The sequence below is a fragment of the Eschrichtius robustus genome, chromosome 15, assembly GCF_028021215.1.
Source record: "Eschrichtius robustus isolate mEscRob2 chromosome 15, mEscRob2.pri, whole genome shotgun sequence".
NCBI classification, from domain to species: Eukaryota; Metazoa; Chordata; class Mammalia; order Artiodactyla; family Eschrichtiidae; genus Eschrichtius; species Eschrichtius robustus.
Window position 1 is genome coordinate 63,003,032 of NC_090838.1, and position 17,547 is coordinate 63,020,578.

A 17,547-nucleotide genomic window follows, 5' to 3' on the forward strand; every position below is an offset into this window, starting at 1 on the left:
TAATTAAATAAGCAAGAGAGAAAATTGTTACCACACCAAGAATACAGCTTTTTAACAACAAAATACATAAAGCAAAGGTCTAAAAGGAAATGCACCAAAACAACAGCAGCAGTGTTATAGGAGTGTAAGTAATTCTTAATATAGCTTCCAAAATTTTTATAATGTTGACATAATAGCTTTTTTAATGTTTCAACAGTGAAAAAGATCAAATAGATAAGATTCTATCATTAATACACCTTATGTTAATCTTAAAGCTGAGCAGTATAACACAAAACCATTCCATGAGGTAAGACAAGAATCAGTCCCTAAAGTAAAGTGCTTTACCAAGATCAAACATAGCAATCACATCATTCTTATAACACAAGAACCTCAGAAATGGAAGGCAGCAATTAAGCTAAAAAAGAGAAAACCTTTATCTGAAAACATTAGAGCAAACTTCTTCCCAGGTGAGAGCACTCAACAAGGGAGGTCAAGCTGAACAGCAAAGTCAAACAAACACAATGACAGGGTCTTGAAGGTTACATTTCTGCTACAAATAAGGAATATAAATTTAATGGTAAAAAGACCAAGATAAATCAACCAGAAATATATCTGGGTAAGAAAAATGGCAATCAACAAATGATGCTAGAACAACTGCATATCAACATGTAAAAGAATGAAACTGAACACCCTTCCTTACACTATAGGCAAAAATTAACTCAAAATGGATCACAGACCTTAATGTAAAGATAAAATTATCCAACTCAGGAAAAACACAGGAAGAAATCATCATAATCTTGGGTAAAGCAAAGGTTTCCTAGATACAACACCAAAAGCACAAGCAAAAAAATAAGAACTAGATACACTGGACTTACATCAAAATTTAAAACTTTTGTGCAACAAGAAAAATGAAAAAACAAACCAAAAGAATGGAAGAAAGTATTTGCAAATCCTATTCCTGGTAAGAGACTTATATCCAGAATATATAAAGAACTCTTACAACTCAATAATAAAAAGACAACCCAAGTTAAAAACTGAGCAAAGGATTTCAATAGACATTGCTCCAAAAAAGATAAACAAATAAAAAATAAGCACATGAAAACATTAACCATTAGGGAAATGCAAATCAAAATGACAGTGAGATGCAACTTCATATCCACTAGGATGGCTAAAATAAAAAAGATAATAACAAGTGCTAACAAGGATATGGAGAAACTGGAACACTTACACATTGCTGGCAGGAATACAAAATGGTACAGACATTTTGTTAAACAGTTTGGCAGTTCCTCAAAATGTTGTATGATTCATTTATACAAAGTGAACAGAATAGGCAAACCCATAAAGACAGAAAGTAGTGACTGCCTTGGGAAGGGGGACAGAATGAAGAGTGACTGCTAATGGGTATGGGGTTTCTTTTGGGGGTGATGAAAATGTTCTAAAATTAGACTGTGTTATGGTACTGGCACAAAAACAGAAATATAGATCAATGGAACAGGATAGAAAGCCCAGAGATAAACCCACGCACATATGGTCACCTTATCTTTGATAAAGGAGGCAAGAATATACAGTGGAGAAAAGACAGCCTCTTCAATAAGTGGTGCTGGGAAAACTGGACAGGTACATGTAAAAGTATGAAATTAGAACACTCCCTAACACCATACACAAAAATAAACTCAAAATGGATTAAAGACCTAAATGTAAGGCCAGACACTATCAAACTCTCAGAGGAAAACACAGGCAGAACACTCTATGACATAAATCACAGCAAGATCCTTTTTGACCCACCTCCTAGAGATATGGAAATAAAAACAAAAATAAACAAATGGGACCTAATGACACTTAAAAGCTTTTGCACAGCAAAGGAAACCATAAACAAGACCAAAAGACAACCCTCAGAATGGGAGAAAATATTTGCAAATGAAGCAACTGACAAAGGATTAATCTCCAAAATTTACAAGCAGCTCATGCAGCTCAATATCAAAAAAACAAACAACCCAATCCAAAAATGGGCAGAAGACCTAAATAGACATTTCTCCAAAGAAGATATACAGATTGCCAACAGACACATGAAAGAATGCTCAACATCATTAATCATTAGAGAAATGCAAATCAAAACTACAATGAGATATCACCTCACACCAGTCAGAATGGCCATCATCAAAAAATCTAGAAACAATAAATGCTGGAGAGGGTATGGAGAAAAGGGAGCCCTCTTGCACTGTTGGTGGGAATGTAAATTGATACAGCCACTATGGAGAACAGTATGGAGGGTCCTTAAAAAACTAAAAATAGAACTACCATACGACCCAGCAATCCCACTACTGGGCATATACCCTGAGAAAACCATAATTCAAAAAGAGTCATGTACCACAATGTTCACTGCAGCTCTATTTACAATAGCCAGGACATGGAAGCAACCTAAGTGTCCATCAACAGATGAATGGATAAAGAAGATGTGGCACATATATACAATGGAATATTACTCAGCCATAAAAAGAAACGAAATTGAGTTATTTGTAGTGAGGTGGATGGACCTAGAGTCTGTCATACAGAGTGAAGTAAGTCAGAAAGAGAAAAACAAATACCGTATGCTAACACATATATATAGAATCTAAGAAAAAAAAAGGTCATGAAGAACCTAGGGGCAGGATGGGAATAAAAACACAGACCTACTAGAGAATGGACCTGAGGATACGGGGAGGGGGAAGGGTAAGCTGTGACAAAGTGAGAGAGTGGCATGGACACATATACACTACCAAACGTAAAATAGATAGCTAGTGGGAAGCAGCCGCATAGCACAGGGGGATCAGCTCGGTGCTTTGTGAACACCTAGAGGGGTGGGATAGGGAGGGTGGGAGGGAGGGAGACGCAAGAGGGAAGAGATATGGGAACATATGTATATGTATAACTGATTCACTTTGTTATAAAGCAGAAACTAACACACCATTGTAAAGCAATTATACTCCAATAAAGATGTTAAAAAATATAAATAAATAAAATAAAATTAGACTGTGGTGACTGTTACACAACTCTGTGAATACACTAAAAAAAACACTGAATTGTATAGTTTAAATGGGTGAACTGTACAGTATATGAATTATATCCCAATAAAGCTATTGTTTTAAAGGCAATGTATTTCACTGTTAAATTTAAAAGTCTGTTTTAAAATCTTAACTAGCAATTAAGACTGAATGTTAATTGCTAGCACCCAGAGAGCAAAGTGAGGAAATGGCTTATTCTGAACAACTGATGTGAAAGAAGACTAGAGATATGTAAACATGATTTGAAAAATGAAAATATGAAGCTATTGTTCATGAGTGATTTGTGATCACTATTTTAGTATTAGCACTACAAGGCAAGAATCAATATTATTTTAAAAACAAGACATGCCCTAACATCTTATGGGCCTCTTTCCTCATCTGCAAAATCAGGACTTGTAGTTAACAAAATAATTTTTGAGATGAAGACAGAGAAGAAAGAGATGGCTGCTTTCCCAAAAGAATTTGCTAGGCAACAGCCTCTATATGCATGGATAAGCTTGGGACTTTCAGAATTACAGTAAGTAAGGAAAGGCACTCCTTATGATACATGGGAATCAACTAACATTGCATTTACTGTTCAAGCTTAAATAAGGTTAGTTATATAATGAAAAAGTCAAGCCACTATGGCTCCTCAAACAAAAAGGGGTAAAACTGGAAGACTAATTTGGTACCACAAATTATTATTATCTAGTTCCTCTTCACTTACAAAACCTTTCTCAGGAACAGCTAAGAACCCAGCGCCTTAAAAATGCTACCTCAAAAGAAATAGGAGGGCTTCCCTGGTGGCGCAGTGGTTGAGAATCTGCCTGCCAATGCAGGGGACACGGGTTCGGGCCCTGATCTGGGAAGATCCCACATGCCGCGGAGCAACTAGGCCCGTGAGCCACAACTACTGAGCCGGCGCGTCTGGAGCCCGTGCTCCGCAACAAGAGAGGCCGCGACAGTGAGAGGCCCGCGCACCGCGATGAAGAGTGGTCCCCGCTTCCCGCAACTGGAGCAGGCCCTTGCACAGAAACGAAGACGCAACACAGCCAAGAATTAAAATATTAAAAAAAAAAAAGAAATAGGAAAGACTATGAAGAGGGATAGAGTTTGAGATTTACAGTTAAGGGTAAAGTTAGGGAAGAGACCCTACTGCCTTTATGAAACCTGTTTAATAACTGTGATGGAAAACCAGGAGATAATGATTATGGAAGTGCACCCAGGGTAAAGCATGAGATGTGAAACATCAAGTCTGTGCATGCTGCTGCCTCTGAATTGAATAAGGAAGAAAGATGAGATCATCCCCTGTGAATATGGGAAGAACAAGCTAGACTAAAGACAAAGACAGCGGATACTACTTGTATTATAGGATGTTCTAGTGATTGAATCTTGGGTCCGATAGTAAGATTTAGGGTTATCCACCAAAGACCAGACAAGGCCAAAAATGAAAAGCCCCTAATAATGATAAAAGGGAGTCAGGAAAAGCAATTGAAAGTAGTAGGATAGTGCAGCGGTTTTCAAAACTTTTTTTTTTTTTTTTTACCATGTCCCCTTAGGACAAAAGATCCCTAATCCATCTACCCCAACAAAACCTGACTTTCCAGTGAATAAAGAACTCAGTGATAACAATGAGGCAAATCTGCGGGAGAATGGGTAACGTATTTTAAACATAATATATATACTCTTCAGACAAGATAATGGAAAATTACAGGCCAAAATTCAGTTGAACAAATATGCATTATTATTCAACTACTATTCAGTGGAGAGCTAACATAATAAATCACAACAAACTAAACTGATAACATTAAATTAAGTCATTTATCCTATAAACCAAGAACGACAGCAATTAAAAACCACAACCAACTCAAGACAACATTGATGGTGTTCTGATGAAGAATCCTTCCTAAAAACTCTGGTAATCCCAACTGTTCCAGCAGGAGCTTTGCTTGGCTGCCAACTATATAGCTCAGCAGCCAAATTTCTTAGTAGAATACTGAAACAGCATCCTCAGTAACTCTAATAACATTTTGTTTCATGAAAACCAAATATTAATAACCATTAATAATGCATATAGGATACCAGTAAATAGTCCTTAGTTTTCATAAAAGTAAAGATAATGAAATGAGGGTCATTCACCCCTAAGAACTCAAGAAAATGTGAAAAGAGAGGAGCATGACGGTCATGATCATAATGCAGTAAGGGACAAAAAGCAAACTACTAAGGATGGTCATGTCCCATGTCCAGGGATGGCACTGGTAGAACTGTGCTAACAATATGCCCTGGAGAAGGAAGCTGTGCAGGTGGAAATGAGGAGTCAAGTCTCCAGCCTGCCCCTCCTTCAAACACTTTCATGAGGCAACTCTCCCCACGATAAAACAAGCAGGGAGTAATAACTTTTTTGAAGGGAGGAACAGCGACCCAAGACTGTACAAGGTGGGTAAGATAATTCTCTCTGTTGGCTGCATGGAGATCAGAAGGTGCCACAGGAAGGACGAAAATAAGCTAGTTCTAGGGCACTAATAAACTGAGGGGAAAGAAAAAGGTAGTTTGAAATTCCGCTTGGTGAGTAATTAACATAAAGTACTGGTAGATGGTGATCCCCAATTGAGGCAGAAAAACAGAGATTAAGAATGCAGACTCTGGATCCAAAATGCATGAGCAGGAATCACGACTCTCCTACTTTATTTTCTCTGTGACCTTGGGCAAGTCACTTAACCTCTCTGTGCTTCATCTGTAAAATGAGGGCAATAATAGTACCTTCCTAATAGGGCTGTTGTGCGGTTTGAATAAGTTATACTTGTAAATCGCTTAATAAATGTCTTGCACTTTACATAGTAAGTGGTACCTAAGTTTTGTTAAATAAGTTGAGGTGGGTGGCGGCTTGTTTTGACAACTCCAAATAAAATGAGGGTGTGTGGGCAAAGTAATGGTCACAAGGAACGGAGGGGGTATAACGTGTCTTCGGTGAGGAGTACCAGGAGGCTGCACATTCGGGGAGGTCGTCCTCCTGACAGGGCTCAGCGAGCACCCGCTCACAGGAGAGGTTGAAGGAAACTTCCCTCTTTCCAGGCCTAGGATTTTCAAGAACTCGATTCTGAGAAGTGGCTGTGATTTTGAGGCAAGAGTTTGATTTCCGAGCAACAGACCGTGGGGTGAATTCTGTTTTGCCTGATGAGCAGGACTTGGGTCTAGGGCAGGACGGGGTTTGAGTCGGAGGCAGAAGGGTGATGTACTCAGGGGGAAGCTCTGCTAAAAGCCACCACCTGCCGGGCGCGGGCCGGTCTAGCCTCGGAGGGAGAACGACGGCTGCCCCAGCCCCGAGGGAGGCAGGAGGAGCCCACAGAGTAACGGGGCTGCCGGCGCCGACGGTCGGGAAGGGACCCCACGGCGGGACTGCGGAGGGGGACCCGCCTCGCCGAGGGTGGAGGTCGCTCGCCTGGTTCTCTGAAGGGAGGGGCCGGCGCTGGCCCTGCGGGTGGCCGGCCGGGCGCACAGCCCGGAGGGAGCCTGCCCCCGGGTCCCGCCCATGCCCGCCCATCTGTGGCCCCGGTACCCAGGGTACCTGAGCGTGGGTCCGATGCAGGCCGTGTCGGTGCTCTCGATCTCTCGGAGGATCCGCTCGTGCTCCGCCGCTGTCTCCAGGCTCTCCGCCTCCGCCATCTTACCCCGCTCCATAGACTGGGGGTGCCCGGCAGCGCGTGCCCTCCTTCAGCTCGGCTCACCTTTCGCTCGCTCGCGCTCTCTCTCTCTCCCTCTCTCTCTCCCTCTCTCTCGCTCTCTCTCTCTCTCTCTCTCCTCTCTCTCACCCCAGTCTCCAGAGCCTCCTGAGCCTCCTGCTACCCGCAGGACGACCCCTCCCTCAGATGCGGCACGCCCCCTAGCGTCACCACGTCCGCCGACGTTCCGCGCAATGCCCGCTGGGATTGTAGTTCTCTGGGAGATGGGGTTCCACACGTTATTCATTGAATCCGCAAACACGTGTTAAAAGCTCCACTATAAGGCAGGAACAGTTAACGACTTCATACGCAACGGAGATTAAGTCCGGCAATGGCACTAAACCTACAAATTCTTAAGACCCTTGCCTCAAAGTACAAAAGCCTCTATAGGGACGAATATTAAGAAAGGACTAACTAGGTTTCTGCGGACAGCGATCTTACAAGTTAACAAGGAGGAAAAGCTCAAAACTAAGAAACCCGAAACTAAGAGGTAAGGCATAATGTACCTGTAAGCCAGTTCAGAGAATCGAGCACAGCGACCACTTCTGGCTGCGAAGGATTCATTGAGAGACTAAGCCTGAACATTTTTAAAAGACGTGATTGGAAGGTGTGAGGAGCACCCAGAAAGCCAACAAAAACTTCATTTGCACTGGTGTGTAGAGAAGTAGTAGCAAGAGATGGGGCTGGAAAAGCATCTTGGAAAAGGAATACCGGGAAGAGAAATTTGTACTTTATTCTAATGGCTCCACTGGTCCAACAACCAACTGCATCAAAAGCACCTTGGATCCTTTTTTTTAATACAGACCAAAGGTCCTACATATGGACATTCTTATCCAGGCATCTGCATTTCATAACTTCACCAGATTAGAATTTCTAAATCATATTTATTGATCACTGCTTGAGTTTTAAAATATAACACAATGACTGGGAATCCACTGAAAGTTTTTAAGAAGAGTAGTGACACAAACCAAATCTTGGCCTTAGGAAACTTGATCTAAAGCAAGTGTGCAAGGTGGACAGAAATAGAAAATCTGGAGACAGGAAAATGCTATAGAAAATGTTAAGGCCTAATCCAGGGAAGTGGCAATGAGAATGAAAAAGAATGGACAAGTAGGAAAAGCATTGTAAGAGCAGAATTGACATGATTTACTAGGTATGGGGAAGGAGGATGTTGGGTATTACTCCAAGGTTTGGAGCAGAGTAGCCAGGAGAATGGTGTTGCCATCAACAAAAAAAGGCACGTAAGAACCAAACTGGAAGTTGAGGCTAAATAATTTATGCCATGGATAATTATGCAATCATTAAGGAGAAAGAGAAAAGACTCTATATTCAGATATGAAACTGTCTTCAAATTGTAGGGTTGAGTGAAAAAAAAATGCATGAAACAGTATATAGAGCATGTTTTCATTTAAAAAAAAATATTCAAGCAACCTAAGTGTCCATCAGCAGATGAATGGATAAAGAAGATGTGGTATACACACACACACACACACACACACAAACACACACACACAATGGAATACTACTCAGCCATAAAAAAGAATGAAATGTTGCCATTAGCAACAGCATGGATGATGGACCTGGTGGGTATTATGCTAAGTGAAATAAGTCAGACAGAGAAAGACAAATATTGTATGGTATCACTTATATGTGGAATCTAAATAAATAAAATAACTAGTGAATACAAGAAAAAAGAAACAGACTCACAGATATAGAGAACAAACTACTGGTTACAAGTTGGGAGAGGGAAGTGGGGAGGGGCAAAATAGGGGGAGGGGATTAAGAGGTACAAACTACTATGTATAAAATGAATAAGATACAAGGATATATTGTACAGCACAGGGAATATTACCAATATTTTATAATAACTATAAATGGGATATAACCTTTAAAAATTGTAAATCACTTTGTTGTACACCTGAAACATATAATATTGTACATCAACTATACTTCAAGAAAAAGAGAAAAGGAGATAAACAACAAGGTCATACTGTATAACACAGAGGACTATATTCAATATCCTATGATAAACCATAATGGAAAAGAATATTAAAAAAAAGAATGTAAGAGATTCCCTGGTGGCACAGTGGTTGGGAGTCTGCCTGCCAATGCAGGGGACATGGGTTCGAGCCCTGGCCCGGGAGGATCCCACATGCCGCGGAGCAGCTGAGCCCGTGCACCACAGCTACTGAGCCTCCACTTTAGAGCCCGCGAGCCACAACTGCTGAGCCCACGTGCCACAACTACTGAAGCCTGCATGCCTGGGGCGCGTGCTCCGCAGCAGGAGAGGCCACGACAGTGAGAGGCCCGCGCACCGCAACGAAGAGTGGGCCCCCACTCGCCGCAACTAGAGGAAGCCCACGCACAGCAACGAGTACCCAGCACAGCCATAAATAAATTTATTTTTTTAAAAAAAGAATGTATAGGGCTTCCCTGGTGGCGCAGTGGTTGAGAATCTGCCTGCCAATGCAGGGGACACGGGTTCGAGCCCTGGTCTGGGAAGATCCCACATGCCGCGGAGCAACTGGGCCCGTGAGCCACAAGTACTGAGCCTGCGCGTCTGGAGCCTGTGCTCCGCAACAAGAGAGGCCGCGATAGTGAGAGGCCCGCGCACTGCGATGAAGAGTGGCCCCCGCTTGCCACAACTAGAGAAAGCCCTCACACAGAAACGAAGACCCAACACAGCCATAAATAAATAAATAAATAAATAATTTTTTTAAAAAAAGAATGTATATATGCTGTACAGCAGTAATTAACACAACATTGTAAATCAACTATATTTCAAGGAAAAAAATGCAAGTGGGATTGATTGTAGAATCTTTTTGTTTGGTTGAATAAAAAACTGAACAGATATATTTGTTGAAAAAAAAAGAAAAAACCAAAAAGAATACTGTATCGCATAATTGAAAGTAGCTAAGTGACTAGATCTTAAAAATTCTCACCACAAGAAAAAAAAAGTTCTGTAACTATGTATGGTGATGGATGTTAACTACACTTATTTCACAACATATACAAATATCAAATCATTATGTTGTACACCAGAAATTACTAATGTTGTATGTCATTTATACCTCAATTTAAAAACCACGGGACTTCCCTGGTGGTCCAGAGGTTAAGACTCCACACTCCCAATGCAGGGGGCCCGGGTTCGATCCCTGGTCAGGGAACTAGATCCCACATGCCTCAACTAAGAGCCCACATGCTGCAACTAAAGATCCTGCATGCCACAACTAAAGATCCCACATGCCACAATGAAGATCCCAAGTGCCACAACTAAGACCCAGGGCAGCCAAATAAATAAATAAATAAATATTTTTTAAAAACTCACAAAGAAAAAATTCATATATATGCTTATATATACATAAAATACTACACAGATAGAATATTTCTGAAAGGATATCCAAGAAACTGTCAACAGTAGTGGCAGCCAGGAGAGAGATTGGGACGAAGAGACCTGAAGTAGGAGGAGGATAATTTTTACTATGTATGCACTTTTGGAATTCTTTCCCTCATGTATGTACTGCTTTTTTAAAAAAAAAATTGTAGTTATTAATTTAAAACACGTTTTAAAAATAAATCAGTAGTGAGGAGAATCGGTTACAAGTCCTGGTTTGCGAGGAACTGAGCAAGTGGCTAAACCTGTCTGTTTCTAGATAACCTCTGGCTGTCCTCACCTTGTTTCATTACTCATGCTTAAACAATTTCAGACAGACTTAAGAGAAGTAGGGAGAGTATGGAGCCTTCCATATTTCTAAAGATCTCTTGAAATATATGAGAGAAGATCCCTTCAATCACCAATTTTAGCATCTCACTCAGCAAAAAGCTTTTTGTACATCACAGGAAGAAGACGGGTATGTAGACCAGAAATGTATAGTAGTGGTTAAACTAGCTTCTGCCACTGTCAGCAGGGGTTTTTTAGCCCCCTCAGAGGCCAGAGATCTCACATGAGTTCTTACCAGCAAGGGTGTGTGAGTTTGGAGTGACTAGTATAGGAAACTCCAATGAAGATGGCCTAACATGAATCCCCTCTAAATAGAACGTCAGGTCAGTGTGGAATGACCAGAAAAGTACTAGACTGAGTTGGGGCCCTTTAGTTCAGTTCCAGTTTAGTAGTTAAAATGTATTGGGCACTTTCTGGTGCCAAGCACAATACAGAAAGTAAGCACTTCATATTCATCATTAAGTCCTTACAACAATCCTTTGCTATAGATATTATATATCTCATTTTACACATGAGAAAGCTGAGAGATTAGGTAATACCTCAAGCCTCACAGTGTAAGTGATCACACTGATACTCAAACTCAAGTCAATCTCATTACAAGCTCTATTTCCTGACCAACCATACTGTCCCACCCACCCCCTCCATTGCCACTCATTTATTGTGTGAACGTAAGCAAATCATTCTGCTTCTCTGCATCTGCTTCCACATTAGTATAATGGATTGTATCATTTCTCAGACCCCTTCCAAATCACTTTGAAGCCCTCTTCAAAGAACTACCTCTTTCCCCTTATTCACTTTAAATGAACCGATTTTTCATCTCCTGCCTCAGTAGATTTACAGCCTCTCAATTCTCTGCACTGCCACGTTTAAACTGTTCTTCTGACCCCCTAATTTCTCAACCCTCCTGATGAAGTAGGGCACCAGGTTGAGCTGTGGTCATGTTCCTCAGAAATTTAACCACTTGGCTCACAGATTCCCTATCCACCTCATTCTCTGCCATCATCCTGAGGAAGTTCAACATCAACATGGATAACCCACCCAATACCTTGACTTCATGGATCCCAACTATGCCAACCATGTTCCTCATGCCACATAGGCAACGCATTCACAGCCTCACTTTTTCCTTTACATTCTATTAACATTGCTCTATCGGCAAGACTACAGGCTCTGAAATTCCTCTCTGTGCCCCCTTTCCATCCACCTCTTCCTCTGCCTAATTTCCATGGGGCCTACACATTACTCTAATCCTTGTCTTCATTTCTGATTTTTATAAAACCTGTTGGCATTTTCCCTTTCTATCCTGAATTTTCTTCTATCCAGGCTTCCAATTCAGAGAGATCTGAGTTTGATCCCTGGCTTCTCCATTAATCAGCAGGTGAGTCTGAGTAAGTTATGTGGCTTCCATAAGCTACAGTTTTCTCAGGTATAAAATGGAGTTTATAATATCTACCTTAGGCATTTGTAAGCATTAAGAATACTTAATGTAAGGGGCCTAGCACAGGGCTTGGCAGAATAAATGTTAGAAGCTACTCACCCCATGTTTCCATACTTCCATGTGCCACCAATTTGACTAAACCATTTCTAAATCTTTAGCTTCCTTTAACATCTTGATCTTCATCATACCAACACTGCCAATTCCTCCCCCTTCTACTGTCATGGGGACAAAAGGTTGTGACCATGGCAACTAGCACCACAGCACATTTGTGTTGCTCAGTATCATTTGGACCCTCAAGGCTGTTCAACCATCCTTTGACTTCTATTTCTGCTCACAGCACCCATTTATAATCCTTTCTTCTCTACTTAAAATCCTAGACCTGCTTCTATCCTTCCTGCTCTTAGAAAAGGCATTTGCCTCCCACTTCACTGAAATGACCACCATTCATTATGAAAACTTCAACTTCCCTACTGTTCACCATCTTTTCATCCAACTCCTCCTCATCTCCTGTGTAAAAGGAATGGAGATCACTGTCACCTGCTGAAGTCAACTTCTCCTCTGGGAAAAGTTCCCACAACTATTTACCTTCCCTCTTACAGCTTCAGGCATTCCTTCTTTTCTTTACCTTGATCAGTAAACATATGCTTGAGTCTTTCCAAATAAAAATCTCTCCTTTCAAGCTGGATAACCAAATGCAGAAGAATGAAATTGGACCCTTATCTTACATCAGACACAAAAATTGACTCAAGATGGATTAAAGACCTAAAGGTAAGACTAGAAACTGTAAAACTACTAGAAGAAAACACAGAGTAATTGGTCTTCGTAACAATTTTTTTTGGATGTGGTGCCGAAAGTGCAAGCAAAACAAGCAAAAATAAACTAGTGGGACTACATCAAACTAAAAAGTCTCTGCCCAGAAAAAAAAGAAAAAAAAAAAAAAAAAAAAGCAGAACAAAAACAAAAACAAAACTATCATTGAAATGAAAAGGTAACATACCAAATGGTAGAAAATATTTGCAAATCATATATCTGATAAGGGGTTAATATCCAAAATAAAGAACTCATACAACTCAATAACAAAACAAAACAAACAATTAAAAAAACCAATTGAAAAATGGGCAGATCTGAACAGACACTTTTTCTTTTTTTCTTCCAGTTTTATTGAGATATAATGGACATACAACACCGTATAAGTTGAAGGTGTACAGCATAGTGATTTAACTTACATTCATCATGAAATGATTACCACAATAAGATTAGTGAATATCCATCATACCATATAGATACAAAATTAAAGAAATAAGAAAAAAAACGTTTTTCTTGTGATGAGAACTCTTGGATTTACTCTCTTAACAACTTTCATATATAACATACAGCAATGTTAATTACATTTATTATGTTTCACATTACATATCTTTTACTTGTTTATCTTATAACTGGAAGTTTGTACTATTTGACAACCTTCATCCAGTTCCCCCTCCCCCTATCCCCTGCTTCTGGTAACCGCATATCTAATCCCCTTTAATATGAGTTCGTTTGGTTGGTTGGTTTTGAAGTATAATTGATTTACAACACTATTTTAGTTCCTGTTTAACAACATAGTGATTTGGTGTTTTTATACTTCTCAAAATGATCACAGCAGTAAGTCTAGTTGCACTATGTCATTATAAAAACATACTAAAATTATTGGCTATATTCCCTACACTGTACATTTTATACCTGTGACTCATTTATTTTGCAGCTGGAAGTTTGTACCTCTTAATCTCCCTCATCTATTTCTTTCCTCCCTCATACCCCTCCCCTCTGGCAGCAACATGTTTCTTCTCTGTATCTATGAGTCTGTTTCTGTTTTCTTATGTTTGTTCATTTGTTTTATTTTTCAGATTCCACATATAAGTAAAATCATACAGTATTTGTCTTTGTCTGACCTATGTCACTTAGCATAATACTCTAGGTCCATCCATGTTGTCACAAATAGCAAGATTTCATTCTATTTTATTATATATATGTGTGTGTTTATTACATATATGTGTATGTCTTTTTTATTATTCATATATATATATATATATATATATATATATACCACATCTTCTTTATCCATTCATCCATTCATGGGCACATGGGTTTCTGCCACATCGTGACTATTGTAAATAATGCTGCAATGAACATAGGTGTGCATATAACTTTTCTAATCACTGTTTTTGTTTTCTTCAGATAAATACCCAGGAGTGAAATTGCTATTTTTTGATTTTTTGAGGAATCTACATACTGTTTTGCACAGTGGCTGTACCAATTTACATTCCCACCAGAGTGTACAATGGTTCTCTTTTCTCCACATCATTGGCAACACATGTTATTTCTTGTCTTTTTGATAATAGCCATTCTGACAAGTGTGAAGTGATATTTCATTTGTGGTTTTGATTTGGATTTCCTTGATGACTAGTGATGTTCACCATTTTTTCATGTGCTTGTTGGCCATGTGCCATCTGTATGTCTTCTTTGGAAAAATGTCTATTCAGATCCTCTGCACATTTTTTTTTTTTTTAAAGAAAGGCTCTTCTTTTTTTTTTTTTTTTAAACTTTGGGTTTATTTATTTATGGCTGTGTTGGGTCTTCGTTTCTGTGCGATGGCTTTCTCTAGTTGCGGCAAGTGGGGGCCACTCTTCATCGCGGTGCGAGGGCCTCTCACTATCGCAGCCTCTCTTGTTGCGGAGCACAGGCTCCAGGCGCGCAGGCTCAGTAATTGTGGCTCACGGGCCTAGTCGCTCCACGGCATGTGGGATCTTCCCAGACCAGGGCTCGAACCCTTGTCCCCTGCACTGGCAGGCAGATTTTCAACCACTGCACCACCAGGGAAGCCCCCCTCTGCACATTTTTTAATCCAGTTGTTTGTTCTTTTGATGTTGACTTATATGAGTTTCTTGTATATTTTGGATATTAACCCCTTATTTAATATACCTTTTGAAAATATCTTCTCCCATTCAGTAGGTGGCCTTTTGGTTTTTTTGATAGTTTTCTTTGCTGTGCAAAAGCTTTTTAGTCCCAATTGTTTTTTTCTTTTCTTTTTTTTTTTTTTTGACTTTTATTTTTTTTTTGGCTTTGAGTCCCTTGCCTGAAGAGACATATCAAAAAAAATTAGTAAGCTGTCAAAGGGAGTACTGCCTATGTTTTTTCTTCTAGATGTTTTATGGTTTCAGGTCTTACATTTAAGTCTAATCCATTTTGAATTTATTTTTGTTCATGGTATGAGAGAGTAGTCCAGTTTGATTCTTTTGCATGTAGCTGTCCAGTTTTCCCAAAACCATTTATTAAAGAGGATGTCATTTACCCATTGTATATTCTTTCATCCTCGATTGTAGGTTAATTGCCCATATAACTTTGGGCTCATTTCTGGGCTCTCTATTCAGTTCCATTGATCTGTGTGTTTGCTTTTGTGCCAGTACCATATGGTTTTGATGACTGCAGCTTTGTAGTATAGTTTAAAATCAGGGCGCATGATATCTCCAGCTTTGTTCTTCTTTCTCAAGATTGTTTTGGCTATTTGGGGTCCTTTGTGTTTCCATACAAATTTTAGAATTATTTCTAGTTCTGTGGAAAATGCTGTTGGTATTTTGATAGGGATTGCATTGAATCTGTAGATTGCCTTGGGTAGTACAGTCATTTTAGCATTATTAAGTATTCCAATCCATGAACATGATATATCTTTTTATCAGTTTGTGTTGTCTTCAATTTCTTTCACCAGTGTCTTACAGGTTTTTGAGTGCAGGTCTTTTACTACCTTAGTTAGATTTATTCCTAGGTATTTTATTCTATGTGATGCAATTGTAAAAGAGACTGCTTTTTTAATTTTCCTTTCTGATAGTTTGTTGTTAGTGTATAGAAACACAACAGATTTCTGTATATTAATTTTCTATCCTGCAACTTTACCAAATTCATAGATGAGCTCTAGTAGTTTGTTGGTACTGTCTTAAAAATGTTCTATGTATAGTATCATGTCATCTGCAAACAGTGATTGCTATGGCTAAGACTTCCAATACTATGTTGAATAAAAGTAGTGAGACGGGGCCTCCTAGTCTTGTTCCTGATCTTAGAGGAAATGCTTTCAACTTTTCACCATTGAGCATGATGTTAGCTGTGGGCTTATCATATATGGCCTTTATTATGTTGAGGTATGTTCCCTCTATACTCACTTTGTTGAGAGTTTTTATCATAAATGCAAGTTGAATTTTGTCAAAAGCTTTTTCTGCACCTATTGAGATGATACACGATTTTTATTTTCAAATAGTTAATGTGGTATATCACATTAACATTGCAGATATTGAACCATCCTTGCATCCCTGGGATAAATCCCACTGGATCATGGTATGATCCTTTTAATGTATTGTTTAATTTGGTTTGCTAATATTTTGTTGAGGATTTTTGAATGTATGTTCATCAGTGATATTGACCTGTAATTTTCTTTTTTTGTGATATCTTTGTCTGGTTCATTAACCTTTTCTATTTTTTTTTTTTAGTCTCTGTTTCTTTTATTTCTGCTCTGATCTTTATGATTTCTTTCCTGCTACTAACATTAGGTTTTATTTGTTCTTCTCTTTCTAGTTCCTTTAGGTGTAAGGTTAGGTTATTTATCTGAAATTTTTCTTGTTTCCTTTGGTAGGCTTGTATCACTATAAACTTCCCCCTTAGAACTGCTTTTGCTGCATCCCATAGATTTTGGATCATTGCATTTTCATTTTCATTTGTCTCCAGGTATTTTTTTATTTCCTATTTGATTTCCTCAGTGATTCATTGGTTGTAGCATAGTGTTTAGCCTCCACATCTTTGTGTTTTTCTGTGTTTTTCTTTTCTTTTTTTTTAAATAAATTAATTAATTTATTTTTGGCTGCGCTGGGTCTTCATTGCTGTGCATGAGCTTTCTCTAGTTGTGGCCAGCAGGGGCTACTCTTCATCGCAGTGCACAGCCCTCTCATTGCGGTGGCTTCTCCTGTGGCAGAGCACAGGTTCTAGGCACGCGGACTTCAGTAGTTGTGGCACGTGGGCTCAGTAATTGTGGCTTGTGGGCTCTAGAGCGCAGTCTCAGTAGCTGTGGCGCATGGGTTTAGTTGCTCCGCAGCATGTGGGATCTTCCCAGACCAGGGATCGAACCCATGTCCCCTGCATTGGCTGGCAGATTCTTAGTCACTGCGCCACCAGAGAAGTTCCCTTTTTTTTCTTATGGCTGATTTCTAGTCTCATAGCTTTGTAGTCACAAAAGATGCTTGATATGATTTCAATTTTCTTAAATTTATTGAGACTTGTTTTGTGGCCCAGCATGTGATCTATCCTGGAGAATATTCCATAGCACTTGAAAAGAATGTGTATTCTGCTGCTTTTGGATGGAATGTTCTATATATATCTACTAAGCAACATGGTCTAATATGTCATTTAAAGCCAGTGCTTCCTTACTGATTTTCCGTCTGGATTATCTGTCCATTGATGTAAGTGAGGTGTTAACATCCCTTACTATTATTGTATTATGGTCAATTTCTCCTTTTATGTTTCTTAATATTTGCTTTATGTATTTAGGTGCTCCTATGTTTGGTGCATATATGTTTACAATTGTTATGTCTTCTTATTGAATTGATCCCTTGATCATTATGTAACGTCCTTATTTGTCTCTCATTATAGTCTTTG

General features: G+C 39.4%; 1 protein-coding gene across 3 annotated transcripts in view; it reads right to left on the reverse strand.

The window, feature by feature from the left end:
* EXOC6B (exocyst complex component 6B) overlaps positions 1-6,852 on the reverse strand; it is a 713,885-nt gene extending 707,033 nt beyond the window's left edge. For all 3 annotated transcript variants that reach the window (XM_068564227.1, XM_068564225.1, XM_068564224.1), the window contains exon 1: positions 6,565-6,852. In XM_068564227.1, coding sequence (XP_068420328.1) covers positions 6,565-6,677 — 113 coding nt within the window. In that variant the 5' untranslated portion in view covers positions 6,678-6,852. The remainder of the gene's footprint in view (positions 1-6,564) is intronic.
* Between the last annotated feature and the right edge of the window lie 10,695 nt (positions 6,853-17,547).